At 44.4% G+C, this 23860-nt stretch overlaps 1 protein-coding gene across 7 annotated transcripts in view; it reads left to right on the forward strand.

Annotated features, from left to right (window-relative positions):
* The window catches only part of PALM2AKAP2 (PALM2 and AKAP2 fusion), a 511473-nt gene that overhangs the window by 146698 nt on the left and 340915 nt on the right, over window positions 1-23860 (forward strand). For all 7 annotated transcript variants that reach the window (XM_074395145.1, XM_074395148.1, XM_074395147.1 and 4 more), the window contains exon 2: window positions 910-955. In XM_074395145.1, the coding sequence (XP_074251246.1) occupies window positions 910-955 (46 nt within the window). The remainder of the gene's footprint in view (window positions 1-909; window positions 956-23860) is intronic.

The following is a 23860-nucleotide window of genomic DNA, read 5'->3' on the forward strand; positions in this document are numbered from 1 at the left end:
TTCACAGCTAATAAAATGTGAAGCCTAGCCTAGCACCCAGGACTACAAACTCTTGGCTTCTTTTAAGGCCGCATTTCTCCTCACCAGAATGGTGGCCTCTCTGGAGAATGGTGGCCTCTCTACCCTCGGCTGACTTAATGTTGAGGACTTGGTCATCTTAAGCATGTGGGCCACTTGGGCAAGGCAGCGCTTCTCAATTGTAAATGTCCCCACGTGGAGCCCAGGCGTCTGGCATGAGCTAGAAGGCGCCCTGGACACTGGTGGCCTCAGTCACCACGTAAGGGCACGTGCTCGGGTCCCACATTCGGTCAGACGCCCCTCTCTACTGGCACCTGCACCTTGGAGGCGCCACTGCGCTCTGCCTCCGCCCCAGCAAGCGCGTGTCCACCGGACGCGCCACGCCAGCCGTGCGCCCCAGCAGCTCGCTGTGCGCCCCTGCCCCAGGTGCCCGCTCGCTGGCGCGCCGTCGGTCTGCGCCTGGGAGACCCGCAGCAGTGATCGCCCGGAGACGCCCTGGACCGCGGCCTCGAGTCCCCCACACTCCAGGGGCGGAGCGAGGAGCCGAGACGTCAGGGCGGAGAACGAGCGCGGGGCGAGCGCGCCCTCTCGGCGGCTGCCCGCGTCCCACGTCCTCTACTGGCGCGGGCGGCGGCGACCGGGAGATGCAGCGAGCGGCGGCGCTGGGGCGCAGCCAGGCGGCCGGGCGGGCGGAGGCCAGAGGCTGAGCCCGGGCGAGCCCGCCGTGCGCAGAGCTCTGCCCGCCGCCCCCAGAGCGGATCCCCAGCCGCCCCTCGGCGTTTCCCTGGGTTCTAGCAAAGTCCCTCGGGGTGCCCATCAGTTTCCTTGGGTGACTACAGCGTGTGTTTTGTTTTTCTTTCCTCTTTCCCCTGCCTGTGTGCCCTTCTCCAGGATGGCAGAGGCGGAATTGCACAAGGAAAGGCTGCAAGCCATAGCAGTAAGTCCACTTTCATTTTATTTTCTTGCTCTATTGTCTGGGGTGGAAGGGGACCCAGAGGGTTTCGGGGAGAGCGGCATGCCAGCACAGTAGCCTCAGGGCATATGTTCCGGGGACTAAAACTCTGTCAGGGCTCAGCTAGGCTGCCTTTTATTTTCTGTGTCTGTAGATGGAAACCCCCAGGGCACGCTTTGGACTGGGGATCTGAATGTGGAAGATTGGCTTAGAAATAAGATGCTTGCTGCTGGGCTTTGGGGAAGGACTAAACAAGAGGCTTGGAATGGGGGGACAACTCCAGGAATATTATCACCCAGTGCTCAGGCGTCCGTTGACTTTATGCCCTGGAGAACCAGGAGAAGGATGACCTGAACGGTGGCTGCCAGCCTCTCTGCGGAAGCCATCCTCCTGTTAAGTGGAAAACCAGGAGTCAGCGACTCGGCCAGCCACGCGGTAGGACCTCCTCCCAGAAACCGGGAATGTTAGTTTTCCCTTCTCTGTTTGATATTGACAAGGGCACTGGCTCAAGCCACCACCCTGGAGGAGGTGTGGGGACTTCTTACAACTGGGTCTTGGTTATAATATTCCATGAGAGCGTCCTTCTTAGGGGTGTGGAGTATCTGAAAACCTATTTTCAGTATACAAAGGAGCAGCCAGTTTGGCAAAGTTCGTAGGCACTTTCAGAAAAGTGTACCCATGTGCATCTTGGTTTTAAAAAAAGAACTCTCTGAGACTGCCTAGATTTGAGCAATCTTAACACAGTGTTGCCAATGATCCACAGATGTGGTATTTTTACTGGAGCCACCACAGCTGGATTATATATTTCCTTTGAGGATGAGGGAATGATTACTGCTGCCATATGAAATAGTAACAATTAAGAAAAGAAGGTCCGTTAACAAATTGGCATAAAAGAATCCCCAGACATTCTTCCACCTAAATATTTTTTTTTCCAGTTCGGAAGTTCTCTGGAAACATATATAAATTTGTTGAAGAAATGGTGTGTAATGTTTTGGAAGCAAAGTATATTAAAGTGTTTTCCAGAGCCTTTTTTGGACAGATTCTTCACTGGGAAAATGCACACAGCCCCTTCTTTTTTTGGAAGCATTTGATATGGTCTCCATGGCTCAGACCCTCTTCCTCAAACGCCTCAAATCTGAAGTGTCTTGGAGACGTCACTGCCGAAGTGAGAGCGATAGCTCTCGGCAATGTTGAAATGCCGTGGTTTGCCTATTAGGTAACCTTTGAATGTGGTGCTCTGAACTCAGGAAGGCTGTTTTTTCTTCTTTCCCTTTCCCCCCGCGCATGTGTATTTTGATGGTTTATGAAGTTATTTGTGGTTTCTAAAGTTGGTGGCAAGGCAGTGTGGTCAGTGTGTCATGAACTTGATAAGAATGGTGATATTGAGTTAATGGTGCCATGTAGCTGGTGGGTGTTTTGTGTGAACTGGATAATAGCCTGCTTTAGCTGTTGATGCAGTGGCTGCTCCCATTGGCCGCTGCAGAAGATTTCCAACAGTTGTCACATTTTCTGCCTTTGCACAACCAGCTTTACTGGATGCCTGAGGAACAGCTGAACTCCGTGAAAGGACTTGCTTTCCAAACATGGGGCCAGTAGCTGCTAACACTGGGGCCACCCCCTTCCAAGGGCGGTTAAGTAATCCCAGTAGAGGCCAAATTGATTTTCAAGAACAATCCAGGCAAATCTTTAGGAATTCTCTTGAGTGTATAAGAGTACACACAAATACTCACTCGTGCCTCTTCAGTTATTGAAGAATTGAGTTTGCCCTGTGTACTGGGGAGCTGCTGATTATTCTCCTGAATGTGCACCTATACAGTCTGCCCTCCCTATCTGTGGGTTCCATATCCATGCCTTCAGCCAACCTTGGATTGAAACTACTGGAAAAAAATAATGGAGAGCTGAGTCTGTACTGACCATATACAGACTTTTTCTTGTCATGATTCCCTAAACAATACAGTATAATCAACTAATCAACTGTTTACATTGCATTTACATTGTGTTAGGTATTATAAGGAATCTGAAAATGATTAATGTATGTGTAAGATTGTGAGTAGGTTATATGCAAATACTATGCTATTTTCTATCAGGGACTTGAGCACCCTTTGATTTTGGTTTCCAAGGGGGGTCCTGAAACCAATTCCTCGAGGATGCTGAGGGCTGACTGTATGATGTTGTCAGGACAGATTTGCTAAGAGTGTGGGTGTGTGGGGGGGGAGTTGGGTGGGGGGACTTATGGCCACATAGGTAAATGGTTTTATGCTGTGCTTTGGCCTAGTGCCCACTCTCTGAATTCTGCAAATCCTGACTCTCTCGCCACCTTCTTGGAGTTCTCAGAGGACTCTGAGGAGCTCATAAGCCTGCCCCTAGAACCTAGCACACCTGAAGTCTCTCTGGAGACATGAGGGAAAAAGCGAATAGGTCCTCACATCTTCACCTACTTGGGCTTCTCTCTCAGAGGCAGAACAGATTGACCGGGATTCCAGCCTGCAGGGCCTTGGGTGGTCTTTAGTCTGGGTCTCAGTTACTTCATCTGTAGAATGGGCTCATGAGTTCTACCTCCTGGGCTGGTTGTAAGGCTTAGTTAGGATGGAGGTAAAGCACCTGGCAGGCAGCTGCCGTTGGATGGTGTTGAGTAAAGCCCTTAGTTTCTGTCTATACTGCTTTCTTGTCCTGTGGGGGGTCAGAAGCAACATCTCTGAAGTGGAATAGATATCAATGGCTATTTTTTTTTTTTTAAGACAGAGTTTCTGTCACCCAGGCTGGAGTGCTGCCATCATGGCTCACTGAATCCTGAAAGCATCCTCCTGCCTTGGCCTCCCCAGTGGCTGGGATTATAGGCATGTGCCACAATGCCTGGCTAATTTTTAAATTTTTTGGAGAGATGGAGTTTCACCATGTTGCCCAGGCTGGTCTTGAATTCCTGGCCTCAAGTGATCCTCCCACCTCAGCCTCCCAAAGCACTGAGATTAAGGGCATGAGCCACTGTGCTCGACTTAAACAGCCTTTTTTTCTTCAGCTGACTGAGAGTAAGGGCCCTGCCCAGCTTCACTTTCTCTAACTGCTTTAGACAGAGGCAGAGATATGACTTGAGGATTCATTCATCCATTTGTGCAGTAGGTATTTACAGATTCCTCCTCTGGGAAGGTACTGGCAACATTGAAAACTTGGTATCCCCAAGTTTCAGCCATCAGAGGCTGAAACCTTTATTTCATCCTTTGCACACAATTTCTTGAAGGACAGAAGTCCTAAGACTTAAGCTGTTTGTCACATGAACATCTGTGGATTATCCTCCCTCCCCCCCACAAAACTGAATTAAATACTTAGAAACTACAGTGCTTTAATGGAATCTTCCATTTGGGTCCAGGAACTAATCAATGAGAAAAGATGACTCATCCTGTTTTCTGCCAAAAGAAGAGCAAGGCCATCTTTGACAATTGTCTCTATGCTCACATGCTTCTTTCGTCTGTAGGGATACTCCCCATACTTTACATTTAGCACATGGTAAGGGTCTCTGAAATGGTATGAATGAGAATGGTAATCCCAGGGAACAATAACAACAATTGCCATTTATTGAGTATTGTTCATTCAGTAAGGCACGGTGTGAAGCACTTTTTTTTCACCTAACGTTATTTATAGTCTAATGGAAGAAATAGAAAAGAGTATGAACAGTTACTATCCAGTGCCAAGAATACTATGAAATGAGCACCCAGGAAGAATATATAAACCAATCTCAGAGCTCTGAAACAATTCCCCAAAAAGAAGACATTTTAGTAAGTCCTGAAATTGGGTAAAAAAAAATAATAATAAAATAACCTTCCCAATTATCAGGAGGCCTTTCTGTATTTGTTAATTGATTATTGCTTGTTTAGAACATTTAGTGTGAGAAAGAGAAAGGCAAAAGCATGAGGAAGTTAAGTCAGTAGCTAAAGACACAAACTCAGAATAAACACTGAAATGCTTTTCAACATGTATTATCTCATTGAATCCTAATCACAAGCTTATGATGTAGGCACTGCAATATTACTCATATTTTACAGGCAAGGGGGTTCTAGAACTGGCCTAACATTAAACTGATAGTATCAAAGCCAGGATTTGAACACTGCCCACAGCAGGCCGTTGATTGCTTTGACTGCTGCCCTGAGCTGCCACCCAAGATGGCGGCAGCGTCTTACACTTTTCCCATGAGCACACTGTGCAGGTGGTCTCAGCAGCCTGTGTGTAAGCCCAGGAGAGAGCAGCAGTCTGATTTCATTGCACTGGGAAAGCTTGAGACAAGCCAGGAGGCCCACCTCCTTTTGAGAGTCTTTCAAGCCTGGATTCAGTGCATAGAAACACCCAACATAAAATGTAATGGAACGAGTAACATTCCCATGGGGAAGAAGCTGTTGTGTCTCAGTGGAAATCAACCTTGGGGGAGGGTGCTGTTATGTCTGCACATCAGAGAGTAAGATAGTTTTCCTTGGGCATGAGTGAAAATAATTAAACATTATAGAGATTGTCTTGGGTGAAATGCCTAAGAGCCACGTGGACAAGGCCTCAGGCTACACCAGGGACCAGCGCTAGTATGTTTATATATGTGCTGAAATAGGAAATGCTAATCTAACCTATGCTGTTCTTTAGGGAATTTTGTCATTTAATTAGAACCCACTCTGTGAAGTAATAAAGATGATTTTGCATTTGTGCAGTACTTTGTAATTTATGAAAACCTTGTACATGCTACCTTCTTTCTGAGGTGCATAGGGCAAATTTTGTACGTTTTACAGGTGAGCATTCAGAGGTATCCAGGCTTACACAGGTAGAGGTGGGAGAGTTGTAGTAAATCCCAGTCTCTCCTGACTCCCAATTCCTGGTTGTATTAGTCTGTTTTCACGTTGCTGATAAAGACATACCTGAAGCTGGCTAATTTATAAGGAAAAAGCGGTTTAATGGATTCACAGTTCCACGTGGCTAGGGAGCCCTCACAATCATGGCAGAAGGTAAAAGGCACATCTCATGTGGCGACAGACAAGAAAAGAGAGTTTGTGGAGAGAAACTCCCCTGTATAAAACCATCAGATCTCATGAGACTGATTCACTATCACAAGAACAGCATGGGAAAGACCGGTCCCTGTGATTCAATTACCTCCCACCGTGACCCACCCACAGCACATGGGAATTCAAGATAAGATTTGAGTGGGGACACAGCCAAACCATGTCATTTATGTTAGTGGTACATCCAGCCTTGAAAGGGTGCTTTGATATGGGCTGAAACTGTCACTAAGATCCTGCTAGACTAAAATCTTCTGGCTGGGAGGAGAGGAATGAGCTTAGATATGTCTATGGAATCTGCCCTTGTTAGGATTTTCACTTTCAGCCTCTTTCATTCTTGGAACTCTCACCAAGGGGGCAGTTAGTGAGTTTATGGCTTTCACCTGATCCTGTTCTCAGTCCTGCATAGACTCCATGCAACCTATACTCAGTCCTGGATATAGGTTGTTGGCTTAAGCTGGCTGTGCCGTGGGCTTGCAGAGAAGTGCTTGTTGGCTTTTTGTTGGATTTGTATCTCCCACCTCTTCTTGCCTGGGAACTTACAGCCTTGGAGTGTGGAGCCAGGCTTGGAGTGTGGAGCCAGTAGCCAAGGAGGCCACCGGCCTGCTTTTGATCCAGACCTTTTAGGCTGGCCTGCCCAGTGTGGGCAAAAGTCCTTGCTATGATTTACATACTAACCAGTCCAGCTTCCCAGGGATCCCTCAGAGGGGTTAGAGACCCAAACCCAAGCCCTGTAGAAACAGACACTGTGATTCCTTTGGGGGCCATCCCTATCTTTGTCCCTTGTGGACTTGTGTCATTGGTGTGCAGCTGTCAGAGGATGGAGAATTTAAGATCTTGGCTGTACATCTGTTATCTTCTATCTCAGAGATGCAGATGACACCCTGCTTCTAAAATTTCATGTTAAGGCCTAAAAAATCATATGCTTGGGATATTGGTGCTGAGGAAGGGTTCAACTTGGCTGAGTCTATGGAGCTGCCCAGATAGGTGACACTTTGGGCCCATTCAGGGTCATTGCTGTGTCTGGGAGTGCTAAGGCAGGCCTTACACAGCATGCATTAAAGGTCACACACCTCCCTGCCACTTATTTGTGTCTCTGAGTATTTCAGTCTTCAGCCTATTGGGAGGAAGAGCAGCTGCTCTGACAAACTTTAAAATGCTCTGTGAAACAGAGCAGTTACCATGAAAAAAAAGAAGTCATGATAGAAAAAGCTAAGCGAGGGGGCTTGTGGGTTACAGTTTATCAATATTTAAATGAAAACCAGAGCCCAGTAGAGTTGTTTCTGTATTTCTCTGGGGACTTCTCAATGCTTTGGAGTCACTGCTGTTGGTCCTTTGAACTCCACATTTCAACACTGATCCCCTCTGGAGATGTTGATGAACTTGCTTGGCAGTAAGAGTTGGTCATTCTGTGGTATGAAATTGACTGAGACAGCAGATGGACATTGATGCACAGAGATGGTGGTCCCAAGATCTGTCAGTGCCCCACGTAGTCTGGTGGGGTAGTTACCAGCGTGGATTTTGGTGTCAGGAAGGCCTGGCACAAGTCCTGACCTTTCCTTTAGTATCTGTATGATGTCACTGTACGTTGGTTTCCTCATCTGTAAGATGGGGATAATGATCATACCCACTTCGTGGTCTTGTTGTGATGGTTATTTTAGATGTTTCTTGGGAAATGTTCAGAAAAAGCATGCATTAAGCATTCACAAAAGTTTCCTATTTATAATAAGCAGATCAGCAAATTATAACTCATGCATCTTTAAAGAGAAAGTGGACACAAAGAGTGAAAGGAGAATTCTATTAACCACAACATTTTCCCCAAGCTAGAAAATTAGATAAATACTAGGAAATCAGATAAATGTAGTAACTCCTGAGTTTTCAATACATATAGTATTAATAATAATAAGATTGGTTATTTGTAGGGGGCAGGAGTTGTAAACTCAACAGGCCAGGGGGCCAGCATGCAATGTAACTGAGGGACACAGACTGAGTTGAAAGTATTGGTCCCTAGAGAGCAGATGCCACTTCTCAGTTAAGATGCAGTTAATTTATGCCTTGTGAGAACGTGGGTCTTGTGTTGTTACATCAACTCATTTTCAAGAGAAGCCAGAAATCTGATTTTTAAAATGTGAGATCTTCCACTTAAAAAAGAACAATATTAACTAGTTTAAAAACTTTTAAAAGATTGGCAGTCACAACACAATTCCTTTTGATCAACAGGTCGACATTTTGTGACCTTTAGATATACACAGAGCTTTGAACTTTACAGTGTGCTTTCCTTATGCATTGACTTGTTTGGATTTCATAAGGATACTGTGAAGTAAGCCTATCAGCACCCCAGAAATCTTTCATAATGGTGTAGTGTCAGGTTGCATTTTCACCAAAGCTTTTTGAGTTTTGTGTCCAGATGTTTGGTCATTGGATACATAGTGCTTATTGGTGATAACTTTTGATATTAAATGAGCCCTTGAAATCACTGACATTAATGAAAGACAGAATATTCATATCTAGATAGGTAATTGCTCTCTAACTTAACAAAAAAAAAAGTGAAAAGACATCCAATCAGCACCTTAATTTGGGAAATTCCGATTAGAAAAGAATATTTAAAAACCTATACTCACGGTATGTAAATCTGATATACAAACCTAATATGAATCCCAAGCCTGTCTCTTGTCAGCCAGGATGCTTGAGTTGATCCATATTTATTATTGGCCTCAAGTAATGAACATTGTAGGAAGATTCTGCTGGGCTTAGGACTCATAGTGGCCACAACTGCCATTTGACAGATGTTTTTGTCATGTATGGTATAGAACGGTGATTCTCAAATGTTAGCGCATTAGGATCGCCTGGAGGGTTCTTTAAAACACAGATTGAAGGGCACACTCCCAGAGTGTCTAATTCTGTAGGTCTAGCATGATGTGGCCTGAGAATTTGCATTTCTAACAAGTTCCCAGCTGCAACTGCTATTCTGGGGAACACACTTTGAGAACCACTGCAGAGTAGGAGATCCATAGTCAAGGAAGATTATGACCTAGGTCCCCCTGATATGTGTCGCATGCCCATTGCGATATGCCCAGGAGTTTGTGTGGTGTGTGTATTGTGAAGAGGTGAAATAAAAGGCCAAATTTAGTCTTGATTAATGAGAGCCTTAAACACAGCCCAGTTTGGAAGTCATGCAAGCTGGGTGTCGTGGTGCACTTCCGTAGTCCCAGCTACGTGGGAGGCTGAGGTGGGAAGATCACTTAAGCCCAGGAGTCCAAGACTTCGGCGAGCTATGATAGCTCCCACTTCACTCCAGAGTGCGCAAGGGTGACACCCTGTGCAGCTGTGTCCTTCTCACATGAGATTGGCTGATCGAGAAGAGGTCTTTGCTTACCTTGGGAACTTGCTTTAATCTATTTAAGTAAAGGGAAATTTCTGTCTGTTGGTTACTTGACAACACTGGTTTGGAAGGTTTGCCTGGGATTGACTGACCAAAAATGGTCTACAAAATGCCCTTGGGGAGGCCTTAAGGGACACCCCAGTGGATAAGAAGTCATGTAGTAGGCCAAGCATTTGGGAGGCCGAGGCAGGTAGATCATGAGGTCAGGAGATCGAGACCATCCTGGACAACATGGTAAAAACCCGTCTCTTTTAAAAATACAAAAATTAGCCAGGTGTGGCAGCAGGTACCTGTAGTCCCCGGAACTCGGGAGGCTGAGGTGAGAGAATCTCTTGAACCCTGGAGGCGGAGGTTGCAGTGAGGCAAGATCGCACCACTGCACTCCAGCCTGGCCACAGAATGAGACTCTGTCTTAAAAAAAAAAGAAGTCAGAAGTCATGCAGCAGAGAGGCCATCCATCAACCCCATGACAGCCCCATTGAGAGAGGTGTGCCATGTGCCATACATATGTTGGAGCTGTAGATGAAGATGTCCCATAGCAGATCAGCCCATCAAGCTTGGTGGCCCCTTGTGCAGCCTGCAGATGCTAATTCACAATGTGGTTGCTTCTCATGTGGGCAACTCCAATAGGATACCAAGGAGAAGCAGCAACTGATGTTCATTTACTTAATGATGGTTAATATTCTACAAAGCCAGTCTGTGTGTATATAAGTATGACTTGTTATTGGCATATCAAAGACGAGTTTATTCTTCCTAGGATGTCAGGCAGGCTTCTCTCACGTGTCTTTGTACCATGTATTGTTTGAGCCAACCCTTTATTTTTGGGAAGATTCTGCCTCACCCTGTCTCTTATTTATCTTAGAACACAAAGCACAGTCACTGTACCCACTGAGGCCTAAGAGAACGTGGAGACTGTAGGGAATAGGCCATACAGCACGGGGAACTTTGCAGAGGAAAGGTTGCTTGTGAATGCTCTGTGTTTGGGAGAAGACCACACATCTGAGACCTATTTCTGACAGGAAATGCCAGCAGGAGCAGAGGGTGTCATGGGGCAGTGCGTGTTGGCACTACAGTGCCCTTGGTTAATTATTATCTCAATGTTTTTCATTAGTCTCATGTTGAATTAAAATGCTCAAAAGGAGATTATTAAATACACACAGAAAGGGAGACAGACTGACAGTCACAGAGACAAGACTATATCCTATTTACATAATGCTTGAACATATATTAAAAAATACTTTGGATTAATCTTTGACCCTAGTATCACTGTTTCTATAGGATCATATAAGTTTAGCTAGAAGAAAAGAATACGGAATTTGTACCTTTCATTTGCATAAGATCGAAGAGGAAAGAAAAGCCATGTGAGCTCCAAGATAAAAGCCCCAGCTGTAGATGAAAAGGCCGTGGGCCAGACCTCAGAACACATCTTCCTGTCCATCACTTCCCTTGTGGAAGCCTATTTCATTACCCTGCAGGCTTTTTGGCTGTAGCCAGCCTGTGCAATACCAAATATCTTGAAGCCATTTGTAAAACCTACTCTTACTTTTTTCCTGGAAAAACAAAATTATACTGGTTTACTCACTATTCAAGGTGGGTGGGATTTTCCTTCCCCTATGCTAAATTATAACCAGTCATCTAAGTATTCATTTTATTTTTAAATTCAAGGCTGAAACTTAAAACCTTGAGGGTTACCAAAAAATGTTATTCTTAAGAGAAAAACATGCTTGAAAACTTAACCCCTTGATGGCAGGCAGGGGATTTTCTTTGTCTGTGTTTGAGTGCTAATGTCGACAACTTTGAGGCCAATAAATACCAGACAGAGCTCTAGGATTTGGGCAGCTGTGATAGCGTGTGTGTGTCCTGCATGTGATGTGAGGAAGAGAGACCAGGATTTAAGAAAGGTGCCTCTTGGCTGGGTGGCATGAACTCAGCCCTGTGGCTTGCCCTAGGCACCTGTTTGGTTTTTGTGGCATGAAATGATATACTTCTTGGGCTGATATTACATGCTATCTCTACTAGGGTGGGAAGTTCACTGAAAATTTCCTTGCTCCAGTGGAACTGTGAGACATATCTAAAAAGCTCAAGGCTTAATATGAGTGATCCTAAAAGGAAGTCCTGCTTATCCAGGTAAGCAAAAGCATACTCTAGGATAGCAGTGCTCCCCTAACCTGCGTGGGCCATTTTTCTTTCCCAAGTGGTTTGCAGGCAGTCTTGTTCATGAACATTCACGTCTGAGTATATGTGTTCAAAATTCAGTGTTGTTAATCAAATAAAACTCACCACAAAACCCAAAGGATATTTAACAGTGGATGGGATAGGTTCGGCAGGGATGGATCAGAAGGCAGAGGAGTCCCTGGTGGTGGTGGTAGAATGTACTCTCCAATCTTATGGATGACTAGAAATAAAACTCTAGTAGCCTGTTCACTCCTCATCCTTATTTGCACTGGTGTGAGAATGATATATATCAGATCAGTATTGGATGTGATGAGGGAGAGTGAAGAGAAAATATTGGCTGTGAAAACATAGAAAAGAGGAGGCAAAGGTGAAAGTAATTTAAACTGCTTAATTACCTGCCTTTCTCTCCCCTTTCCACCATCATCTCTATCTTGGCATGTTCCTACTTTTGCCTCTGGATGGTTCCAGCTCTTATGCCCTCTCAGCCTGGGCCCACAGGAAAAAAACAGGAAGCAGTCTGGCTTGGCAGTGGAGGGAGCCTTTTCCAGGCTTCCTCTAGCAGAGATGGGCTTTCTCCCCTATAAGGAGACAGGGCACCCCAGGCTCCAGAAAGCCTGGGAAAGATGGTACTTCGTCATGTAGCTTTTCTTAAGGGGACAGAGGGAAAGGCTCCCAGTTCCTGAGAGGGTCCATGGGCCAGACACCCTACTGAATACTTTACATTAGCAGGGTGAGACCTCAGATGTGCGCAGGTGCCAGGTTCACTTGGCTGAGCTTTAGGGACTGTGTTAACTAAGAGAGAGCAGACTCCTGAGGGAACAGAGAGCACCCAACTCTAGCTGATGTGTACTGTGTGGGAATTCAAGCCCAGGGTCTGCTGCTTTTCCAAGAGAACCTGGAAATCCAATTTTTCAAGGAAGTTAGCGTTTAAATGCTCAGAATGATTTAAATACTGCATGGGCCAAACCAAACAACAGAGACTTTAACACAATGTGGGCTGGATTTGTTTCCCATCTCAGTGAATGACCTTCCCCCTCTACACCCAGCCTGGGCCACCAGTTTTCCACGTCTGCCTTTCACAACCTATTTTATTTAATTGCAAAGCCAATAGTATGCGGAATGGGGGTTGGGGGGTGGTACAGCAGGAAGCTCTGTGAGATGTAGATACATTTAGGTATGTTGGACACCTTGGTGGGAAGGTCCTGCAAGAAGGCCATTTGTAATAGCAGTGAGGGCCCTCTGGGATCCAGACTCTATAAAAAAATCCATAGTCTTGGGTCAGAGTCAGGGCTGCTACTTAAATCAGTTCCTTATCCAGCATGTTGGATAAATTCATGAGTTCTCTGTATGAAGTAAAAACTACAAGCCCTCTAAAAAATGAAAATGAATGAAGAACAAAATAGTCTTATTAAAATGTTGTGATTTGGAGGACTGGGTCTCACTGTGTTACGCAGGCTGGTCCTGAATTCCTGGGCTCAAGTGATCCTTCCACCTCAACTTCCTAAATAGCTGGGATTATAGGCGTATGCCATTGCTCCCAGCACTAAAATGGACTTTCTTGATGTACACCTCTCTGAATTTGAATAGATTTGTGTAATCGCTGGTGCACTCAGACAATTGAGCAGTTCCTTTGTCCCCCAAAACTCCCCCAGGAAGGCTGATTTTAAAACTCTAACTGGAATCTAAGTAGTTCTGCTTGGCCCTACCTTATACCCCGACTTTGAAGGCCGTAAGAATCAGTTGAGGGTAGGAAAGTTGACCGGAACATGAAACTTTGGTTCCCAGCCGTTGGTGGGGGACTGTTTCATAATGAGCACCCTCCTATACCTATATAACAAGTTTTTGCTTCTTCCCAGTAGATACCTTCTGCTCCAGCCTGGGTCATCTTTTCACTACCTCTTATTGGGTTTGTTCCATTTAGCAATTAAATGTATAGGATGCCTAGTGATTCCATGGGGACATATTTATACTAAAACATTATTTGTTGTTGATCTGAAATTCATATTTAATGAGACATTCCATATTTTATCTGGCAAGCCCATCCTCTTCACATTCACACCACATTCTCATGTAAGTTCGAAACTTATTTTCTCTAAGTCTGTGTTTCACCCTTCAATTGTGAGGGTGAAAATGCTCTTTGATTTTACTACTCTTGATCTTAGCCAAAAGGCTGAGAAGCAATTGTACGCTTTGATTTTAAATAGTATCATGTTTATAGGGAGGTAGGGCATGTGTTAGAAGGATAAGAGTGCCTTCTCTACACATAAATATGTTTTCAAGAAATGTTTTGTGACTAACTGGCTATATCCTTTCTGGAGAACAAGAAATTGATCTAATATTTACTCAAGGAAGGAGGACAGCTGGATTTCAGAAATTGGTTTATTTTCCGACCCCTCCTCTACCCTTTTTCTCAGGCCCAACCTTTGAATAATATGTCTGTAAAGACTAAACAGGGAGATTGCTGAAACTGGATGAGTTTAAAAATAACACTGGAATGCTAGCCTTCAGCAAGCCATATATCTTATACTGCACTGAGCAGGACAGTGCCTTGTGGTGGCTAGAAGCTGAGTCACATGCTGATCACAACCAGATCCTTCCCAGCCTGGATACTTTGGTGGAGAGTGGTGTGATGGCTGATTTATTTGTCTTGTTTGTTTGTTTTTTCATTTTCCCATTTTACTGGTGTAATTCCAGAATCACAAGGAGGCAAGAAGGAAAATTGATTTTAGAGAGCAGCTTCAGAATGAAAAATGAGTGGTAATACCAATTTTTGGTCTAGACCAGGGGCCAGCAAACAATAGCCCATGGGCCAAATGTAGTCTGAAGCCTCTTTTCATAAGGCCTATGAGCAGTGCCTGGTTTTTACATTTTTACATGTTTGAAACCAAAATCAAAAAAGGATCTTTTATGACACATGAGATTTATATGAAATTCGAATGTCAGCATCCACAAAGAAACTTTTACCAGAACACAGCCATGCCGATCTACCTATGTGTTGTCTGTAGCTAGGTGTGTGCTATCATGGCAGAGGTGAATCACAAAAACAGAGACTCGATGGCCTGCAAAGCCGAAAGTATTTCCTATCTGACCATTTGGAGAAAAACTTTGCCAACCCCTGCCTTCTGGATGGCATGTTTCAATCGCTGTATTTGCAATGAAGGCTCTAGGAATCTTTTATCTGAAGAAATCACTGTTGTCTCATTGCTGACAGTTCAGAACAATGAAGCATCTCAGACATCCTTTTCACCATTTTCTGGGCTTACCATGATGAGAGGTTTATGTTGACTGAAGCTGGCGTGTGAGTTTTGCTGCTGTGGAATTTTCTCATTATGGCCTTGCTATCCAAGCCAACTGCATGTTGTTTTCTTTTGAAAACCAGAAAATCTGATTTCTTAGAGGTAACAGTTTGGCCCATCTAAAATAAGTCTGTACAATTAAAAACATTTATTTCTATTGACAGGGATTGGGGGTTAAGGGAAAACACTGCAGATTTTCCCGGTGAATTTTTTTTAACTCCCTGGATTTTGCCTGAACCCTCACTTTTCTCTCTCAGGGAACTTTAAGCACCCTTAGTGTCAGACTAAAGATCAGAACACACCAGCCACATTCCCTGAGTCCAAGCAGGGAGCCAGCAAGGAGTAGTTTCTGGCCAGCCTTCCCTGTTCAGTTACCTCATGGAACCCTTGGGACCAGTGCCTTGATTTACAAATACAGTGGCTACCAGGTAAAAGCTGCCCTGACCAGGGGTAGCAGGGTCCACCCTGGTGTCTCTGAATCATTAAATGCTTCTTTTCTGACCTCTTCTATTTCTTATTCAAAAACACTAGCTACAGTTTTGAGTCTGGTCTGCCTGGAAATTTCCAAAGGGACTTTGGTGCCTTAATAAATATTTTCAAATTGCTCAAGGTTTTGGAAGATAGCAGAGCCATAATTGTGAAATCGGGTTAAAAAATGATTGCTACAGTACTTTCACTGGCCCTGTGGCCATGCTGAAGTGGACAGGGATGTGGACACTCACAATTGCTCACTGCAGATAGACAGCCTTGTGTGTGTGTGTGTGTGTGTGTGTGTGTGTGTGTGTGTTCATACATATGCTTGATTCTGAAATTCTCTAGATGGGCTACTTCTGAGCAGCTGTTTGGAGAATGGGAAGCTAACCCTATAGTGGAAGGTTTCTTAACTGAAGTACTATTAACACTTTGACACTTTGGATAGATAACTTTCTGCTATCGGAGGTGCTGATCTTGTGCATTATAGGATGTCAGTAGCATCCTTGGTCCCTAGCCAGTAAATGCTAGTGGCACTCCCCACCCTTCATTGTGACAATCAAGAAGGTCTCCAGACATTGCCAAATATCCTTTGTGGAACAAAATAACCCCTTTGAAAATCACTGATGTTGTATAACATAAAGGTTACCTGACCAAATGTATTTCCCATTCTTTTACCATTAGGGATTCATTCCTTTAAATCTCCACTGTCATCATTAGGGATTCATTTCTTTAAATGTCAAAGCCTTTTTTATTTTCTAGAATCCCTCATGACAATATTGATTTCTCAAAAATGGTAAAGCCTTAATCCTGGGATTGCAAATGGTTTTCATCTCTTATGTCAACTGTGATAAGCAGTGTCCATCTATAGCGCTGCCGTGGGAAGATCTTTGAAGCTGCATTTTAGGTATTGGAGAAAGAACATCAAGATGGATTAGAGCTGTCTTCCATGGACAAGAGATGAGGGAGTTGGCATACATGTATAAGGAACCTTCTTACCTAACATTTCTGCAGAGATTCATTATAGTCAAACCTTAGGCTGGTGCTGTAATTCAGCCTTACTGCCGAGCACTGTGCCAGGGCACTGTTCACACAAGGTCCCTGTAGCCTAGTGTATTTGTTAGGGCAATTTTCCAGCAGGTTTTGAGGAAGGGATACCTTTTCTAGATCACAGAGTGCCATATGAGCCAAGCAGAAGTGCTGTACTCTGTTGATGGGAACAGAAGTCAGGGAACAAAAGGGAAGGGCAAAGAATATAACTTCCTATCTCTCGTCCCTGCCTGACCATAAACTTCTTCAGACCAATGACTACATCATATTCACCATTATCTACTCTCTGCCTGTCACAACACATTTGCATAGTGTCTAAGCAAGTGTAATAACTTTTAGCAGAGTTCTTAACTTGTTCTGTATCTTGGACTCCTTAGCAGTGGAACCTATGGGTCCCTTTTCAGAATAATGCTTAAATGCACAAAATAAAATATATAGGATTAAAAATATAACCAGTGAAATTTGTATGCAGTCAGAAAAATATTAGAAAACTGTGATAATGTGTTTTGATTGATGTACAGTCAGCAAAATATTAGAAAATTGTGATAGATAACATGGGCTTTGATTGATATACAGTCATAAAATATTAGAAAAGTTATCAATAATGTCCTTTTTTTATTACATCAAGTAAAATTGAATGGCAGTTCTAATACTTATCCTAATTTTGAATTATTGATGAACATAAGTGATATTTTGAGTTGTCTCCAACAACTGTAATGTTATATAAAACATCTGTGATTCCTACTCCTGATAAAGTCATGATATGTTAGTCCAATCTCACACTGCTATAAAGAACTTCCCTTGATACTGGGTAATTTATAAAGAAAAGAGATTTAATTGACTCATAGTTCTGGATGCCTCGAGAGGCCTCAGGAAACTTACAATCATGGTGGAAGGGGAAGCAATTTCATCTTACATGGCAGCATGTGTGTATAGGAGGAACTCAAACACATAAAAATCATCAGATTTCATGGGAACTCACTATCATGAGAACAGCATGGGGGAAACTGGCCCCATGATCTCATCAGCTCCCACCAGGTCCTGCCATCATGGGGATTATGGGGATTGTTATTCAAGATGAGATCTGGGTGGGGACACAGAGCCAAGCCACGTCACATGGGTACTAATGATCTACCTGGGGCTTGTGCTTACATTTATACTGAAGGCGGTACTAAATATTAGCAAGGGGGTGGTGAAAATAACTGGTAGCTGGGTACCCTAAATTCTGTCTTATTCCTAAACACCCTGAATTCTCTCTTCTTTTTTTTTAACCAGGCCCCTGCTCTGATGGCTTCCTCCTTTCCCTTGCCTGATGCTACCTCTGCCACCTTCTTGGGGATCTTCCCCAGCAAATTTCTCTAGGTTCTTTCTTCTGCATTCACTTTCCATCTCCCCAAGCTGGGTCGTGCCCTTTGGCCCCTATCTAAGTTCTCACTCAGCTTAGCAAGGGAAGAGAAGCTTCCAGGCCCAGCTGGGGGTTACCCTTAGCTTCAGAGGAGAGAGGGAAGTTGGCACATCACAGATACTCACTTAATGCTTTTTGAATTTAAACAGTTGCTTTGCCAACTTCGCTTTTTTATCAGGTGCTCTTCTTGGATGCTTGGACTGTGTTTGAGATCAGTTCACTCTTGATGTCTCCCCTCCACATGGAAAGCATCCACAGTTTCCAGCTAGAGCATGAACCTGCAGTTTGGTTTGCCCAGTTCCTGGAAGCCTACAGAGTAAGATCCCTTCCTGGTTCTGAACTCAGAATCAGCAGTGAGCAGTGGGACTGCTAGGACCAGTACAAGCCATCACCCACCACAAGCACTGGCTCAAAGCAGCTCTGCAGAAGCCATCGCCCTCCCCATTGGACACCTTGACTGTGAACCACCAGGGAAGGGGGATGTGTGGGAAGCAGATGACCTGCAGATTCATTATTGCTACAAGTGAATTTCATAGTAAACAAACAGAAACTGGCTGTCTCTAGTTTAGTTCTCTTTGGGCATTAAGGCTATCAGGTCTCAAAATGTCCAGAGTTGGGTTAGTATCTGTGGCTTTCACCAAATAAACACATCAGTGTTCTTCCTAATTTGGACTGTTGTGGCTTCCTAGTTCTTTTTTCCCCTAGGTTGTTAAAAAGGCTCTGTATTAGTTTTAAAAGGCTATGATAATCATGTGCCACAAATTGGATGGCTTACACAACAAAAAGTATATCATCTGATAGTTCTGGAGGCTAGAAGCCTGAAACCAAGATATCCAGCTAGATTGGTTTCTTCTGAGGGCTGTGAGGAAAAGATCTGTTCCAGGCCTCTCTCCTTAACATGGGGGTGGCCAACTCCTCCCTTTGTCTCTTCACATCCTCCTCCTTCTACATATGTCTGCCTATATGTCCAAATTTCCCCTTTCATAAGGACACCAATCATATTGGAACAGGGCTTACCCTAATGACATAAGTGGATGACTTCTGAAAGGACCCTGTCTCAGGCATATCCTGAGGTGTACTGGGGGTTAGGACTTCAATGTCTCTTTTTGGGGACAGGGTCCCTGCATGCTGTCAGATGATACCTGCATCTCACAGTGATGACCAAGGGTACCCTGCTCTGCTTCTGGCTATGGCAGTAGAAATCATGTCCCAGGGGAAATGGCTAAGGGGCCTGTAAACAGTGGGTGCCATTTGCCATTAATGGCTCAAACCTCTTTCTTGTCTGCACACTCATGTATCTCATAACACTCTGTCTCCAGTCAAAGCCTTTGTTTATTTATTTACTGCAGTTTAGGTTTTAGGGTACATGTGAAGAACATGCAAGATAGTTGCATAGGTGCACACATGGCAGTATGATTTGCTGCCTTCCTCCCCTTCACCTATATCTGGCATTTCTCCCCATGCTATCTCTCCCCAACTCCCCACCCCCCACTGTCCCTCCCCTATTTGTCCTCGACAAAACCCAGCATGTGGTGCTCGTCTCCCTGTGTCTCTGTGTTCTCATTGTTCAACACCCACCTATGAGTGAGAATATGCGGTGTTTGATTTTCTGTTCTTGTGTCAGTTTGGAGGAAAGGCGTAGAACCACATTTCACACTAAGGTGTAATGAGTAGTAAACATTTGCTCACTCAGCCAGTTAAAAACATTGGGCAAAGCTGTAAACCACATCACAGGAGTTCAAAATGTCCACTGAGCTGCCCCAGTCCTGTCTGTGTTTTTGCTCAGGACCCAGTGTTGTCTCACTATTCCCCATTGATAATAAACAAAATATTCCTCATGTATTCACAGCTATTTACAGTTTACAGAATTATCTCCTTCTATCATGTTGTTTGTGCATCAAGGAGCAGGAAAGGTATTATTTTCTGCATTTTGTTTCAGAGAAAACAGAAACTCAGCTGAGTAATTTGTTCAAGCTCATTTAGGCCGTGGCCAGAGCCCACATCATCCATGTCTCTATGCCAGCTGTCTTTCCGCTGCTCCAAGCTGCCTGCCCTGCTGCCCTCCATTCCCCCCGCCCCATGAGATGACTGTTGTGCAGTCTCAAAGACTCGGGGATCCCCTTGCTGTGCTCCAGGACCCAATCCCAGCCCCTCCTAACCTCCCCAAGAGGGCAAAAAGCAGCTTAGATCTGGTGAGGGTGGCTAATCCCAGAGGATTCTAAGTTAATGTGTAGGTCAAAGGAGGAGCATGGGCAAAGTGATGAGGTTTGTGATATGAAGCTCAGTGTGGCTTGCGGATGTTGAGAAGAAAGGCTGATGGGCAGGGAGCGCTGGATCACAGAAGACCAGGTGTTCCAGGTGGGGCAAAGATGTGATCTGTGAGCTGCTGAGAGCCACTGAAGACCTGTGGTTTATCAGAGACTGCTGCGGTGGCAGAGTGGAGGCAGGATGAGGCAGGGAGCTGCTCCAGTTTCCTGAGTGTCCGTCCCTGCCAGTGCTGGTATATTCCTGAAGGCTTCTCAGTGGCTCTCCATTATTTCCATAGAGGGGTCCCCTTTAGTTTTGGGGTGCTTATTTTTGAGACTGGAGTCTCACTCTGTCACCCAGGCTGGAGTGCAGTGGCATGATCATGGCTCACTGCAGTCTTGACCTCCTGTGCTCAAATGATCCTCCTATTTCAGCCTCTGAGGTAGCTGAGACTTTAGGGATGCAACACCATACCTGGCTAATTTTTCTGTATTTTTTGTAGAGATGGGATTTTGCCATGTCCCTGGGCTGGTCTGGAACGCCTGGGCTCAAGCAATACACCTGCCTCAGACTCCAAAAGTGCTGGGATTACAGGCGTGAACCACTACACTGGCTACCATTCGTTTTTTAACCGTTTAAGATGTTCTCTGTATACTGAAACCCAGAAGCAGCATCCTCCCCAGCTTCAGCTGAGTCTTAGAGCTGATGGAGAACCAGTTTCGAGTTGGAATGTGGAGGCTATTTCTGGCCTTTGTGACATCCTGTTCAACTTTCAGAGGAGCCTGAGAAGAAAGGGGTGACTCAGGCTATAAGCTTATTTTTAGGGAAAGCTAAGAATTCAGTCAGAACCACTCAGATTCTCCATTGTCTGCCATACAGAGTGTGCTGTTGGTGGAGAGATTGCTGGGCAGAAATGCTGCATTTATCACCTGATTGTTATCCAGCACCTCCCACGTGCCAGTACAAGGTTTACTGATTTGAAAGAGGATAGAGATCAACACAAATACACTTTTAAATCAATGGAGCATATTTCAAGGCATTTATATTTAAGAACTAATTTGGGGGCCAAAGAACTAGTATTGTAAGAGCTTCTGTGATTTGGTACTTAATATATACTACATTATGGTAAGTATTTTGCAAATACTAATGCCTTTAATGGAAATGGTGATACTCTATTAGAGGAATTCATATCACTGTTTTAATGGAAAAGGAACTGTTAACTTGAGAAGGTTTAATGTTAGCCCAAGGTCAGGTAGCTGAGTCCAGATTCAAACTCAGATCTGTCTGGCTCTAAACCCATCCAAGTGATCCCTCCAGTTTGGCAATTAAGAGGCTCACATATTGCCACTCTTTGTTCCTGTGTGTCACTAATTGATCATAGAATTATTTCTTGCTTAGCTCCGATTTGACCTCAGGATCCTTTTCAACACAATGCTACAGGTAGCCACTCCTCCCAACTGAGCAATGGTAGTACTTGAAGTAGTGTCTATTTGCCATCTTAGCTTTATCTTTCTCTGTATTCACTCAAAGTAAAATCTTTAAATCTGTAGAGGTTTGTTGTTTATTTCTACAGATGTATTTATAATCTTTTATTTCTTAATCACTTGTAAGAAATGGAGTATTCGATTTCCTTTTATAGTCACTGGAAACTCTACATGCTTTAATAGAGGATCCTAACTGCCTTGGAGAGAAGAATGACATCTTAGGACTCAAAGCCTTGATATAAGCAACTGGCTTCTGTGTCGTTGTGGTGGTGATGAGTGAGAGATGGGGAATCAGCCTGAAGAACTCAAGCTGTTTAGCAGTAAAGGTCTCAGTTAGCCCAGTCTGATTAATTACAGCTGGTTGGTGAGGTGGCTTTGGGAGATGTGATGGGAAGGCTAAAGAAGCAAGATGATTGGATAGATTTGGGGGTTGTATACACACATTCAGTTGCTGTGAAATGTTTCAGCTCAGCCTACAGGCCTCTTGTCCTAAAAGTATAGCACCACGTGGGGCTGTGGGTCCCTCCAGGGAGAAGGGAGTTCCTTAAAAGCAAACTCAGATGAGAGAATGGGGAATATACCCCCAGGATGGTAGTGAGGGGAGAACCTAGAACCCAGCCATGCAGGAGGATGAGGTATAAATCAGTCCAGGAAGAAATCCATGGACAACATCTAAAACTGAAACATCAAGAAATAGTAATAGAAATGTATTGCTTAGAAAGGTGGAGATGATAATGATTTCTTCACAATTCCAGATGATTGAGCTGAAATGGAGGAGTTAGACAGTTACAGCGTATGGAAAGTAGTGCAGGCGTGTCACCGACACAGGTGCATTCAATAAAATTAAAACTTTTTGTTCTACTTTCAAAAAAAAAGCAAAAAAGCAAGCTCAGGCCAGCAGTGGCTGGTGGTCTGTCAGCATGGAGTGTGTACCTTAGCCACAGGCCAGGGCTTTAGGGCCAGGACTCCAGGACGTGGGAATGGGATGGGTCATTCTGAAAGCTGGTTATCAGAATGCTGAGGCCAGAGGCGAGGCCAGAGCTGGACCAGCTGTCCAGGTGTTGATGTGGAGAGAGAGAGAGAGAGAGAGAGAGAGAGAGAGAGAGAGTGTGTGTGTGTGTGTGTGTGTGTGTGTGTGTGTGTAGTGCTGGGAACTGCATCTATTTACATACTCCTGTATGATGTTAGGGTTACTGAGTTGGCCTACAGTGGTACTTGACCTGCAGGAAAGGGATAAAAATGGGCATCATGGCAAGAAGTCAGACCAGTGAGCAGCTTTTAATCTCACAAAGCCTTTTCCAGGACTAATAAGAGGGACCACGGGGAGGGGTGATCCCCCAAAATCAACCAGATCAAGTTCCTGATAAATGGGTCATTTATGGCTAACCAGCTGGACACAAAATGCCAATGAACAACACTGGTCAGTCAAAATGCTGCTTTAGAGGGTCTGTGTATACAAATATACTCCATATATTCTCACTGTGGGAGAGAGCAAGAAGGCTTGGAGTGTGTTTCTCTAAAAATGCATGGTAATAATCCTAATCATAACTTTAGCCTCTTCTGGCCATCTGAAATGAGATTGATACAGTTAAAATAATGCTGTATAACTAACATGACACTGGGTATGCAGGTCAGAGCAGGGCTGACTTCATCAACACGTGATCTCTGCAGTCACATAGGCTCCCCACTTTGTTAAATGCTCCATAGCCATATTGAAATTCTTAATAACTTTGAACCAGGGGCCCTGCATTTTCATTTTTCCCTGGGCCCTGCAAATTATGTAGACATCAGTGGGTTGTCATACCACCCCCCCAAGTCCCAGACACCAGAACTTTGCTGTGTTGAAATTATATAGGGGAAAAAATGTAATTTAGAGCATAAATAAACCCCTATACTTTCAGTAATTGAACAGTCTAGTACAGGTATTTCTTGCCAGTGAACAGCTTTCTTCCATGTGGTTTCTACCATTTACGACTTGCTATCTCCCAGGGCCTAAGAATCCTTTGCCTCCAGCCTGTCAAAGGAGAGAGGATGAAGAGGTACACTCACTTCTTAACTGCCTTGATTAGGAGGTAACTCACATTATTCCTCTCATGATCTGGAGAACTATTGATATGACCCCACCTAGAAGGCTAGAAAACATGATGCCTGGCTGGGTGGATGCTTTCCAGGGGTGCCTCCATCCTATGGGAGGAAGAGCACAAATTTAGGTGGATCATTAGCCTTCTCTGCTACTTAGATTGTTCCTGAAGGATCCCTGATGCAAAAGCAGGCATTTCAGTGCAAACTACTGTGCATGGATCAGGAAAGGAAAGAATAAGGTAGGAATCCAGGTCTTTTTTTTTTTTTTTTT

The sequence above is a fragment of the Saimiri boliviensis genome, chromosome 2, assembly GCF_048565385.1.
Source record: "Saimiri boliviensis isolate mSaiBol1 chromosome 2, mSaiBol1.pri, whole genome shotgun sequence".
NCBI classification, from domain to species: domain Eukaryota; kingdom Metazoa; phylum Chordata; class Mammalia; order Primates; family Cebidae; genus Saimiri; species Saimiri boliviensis.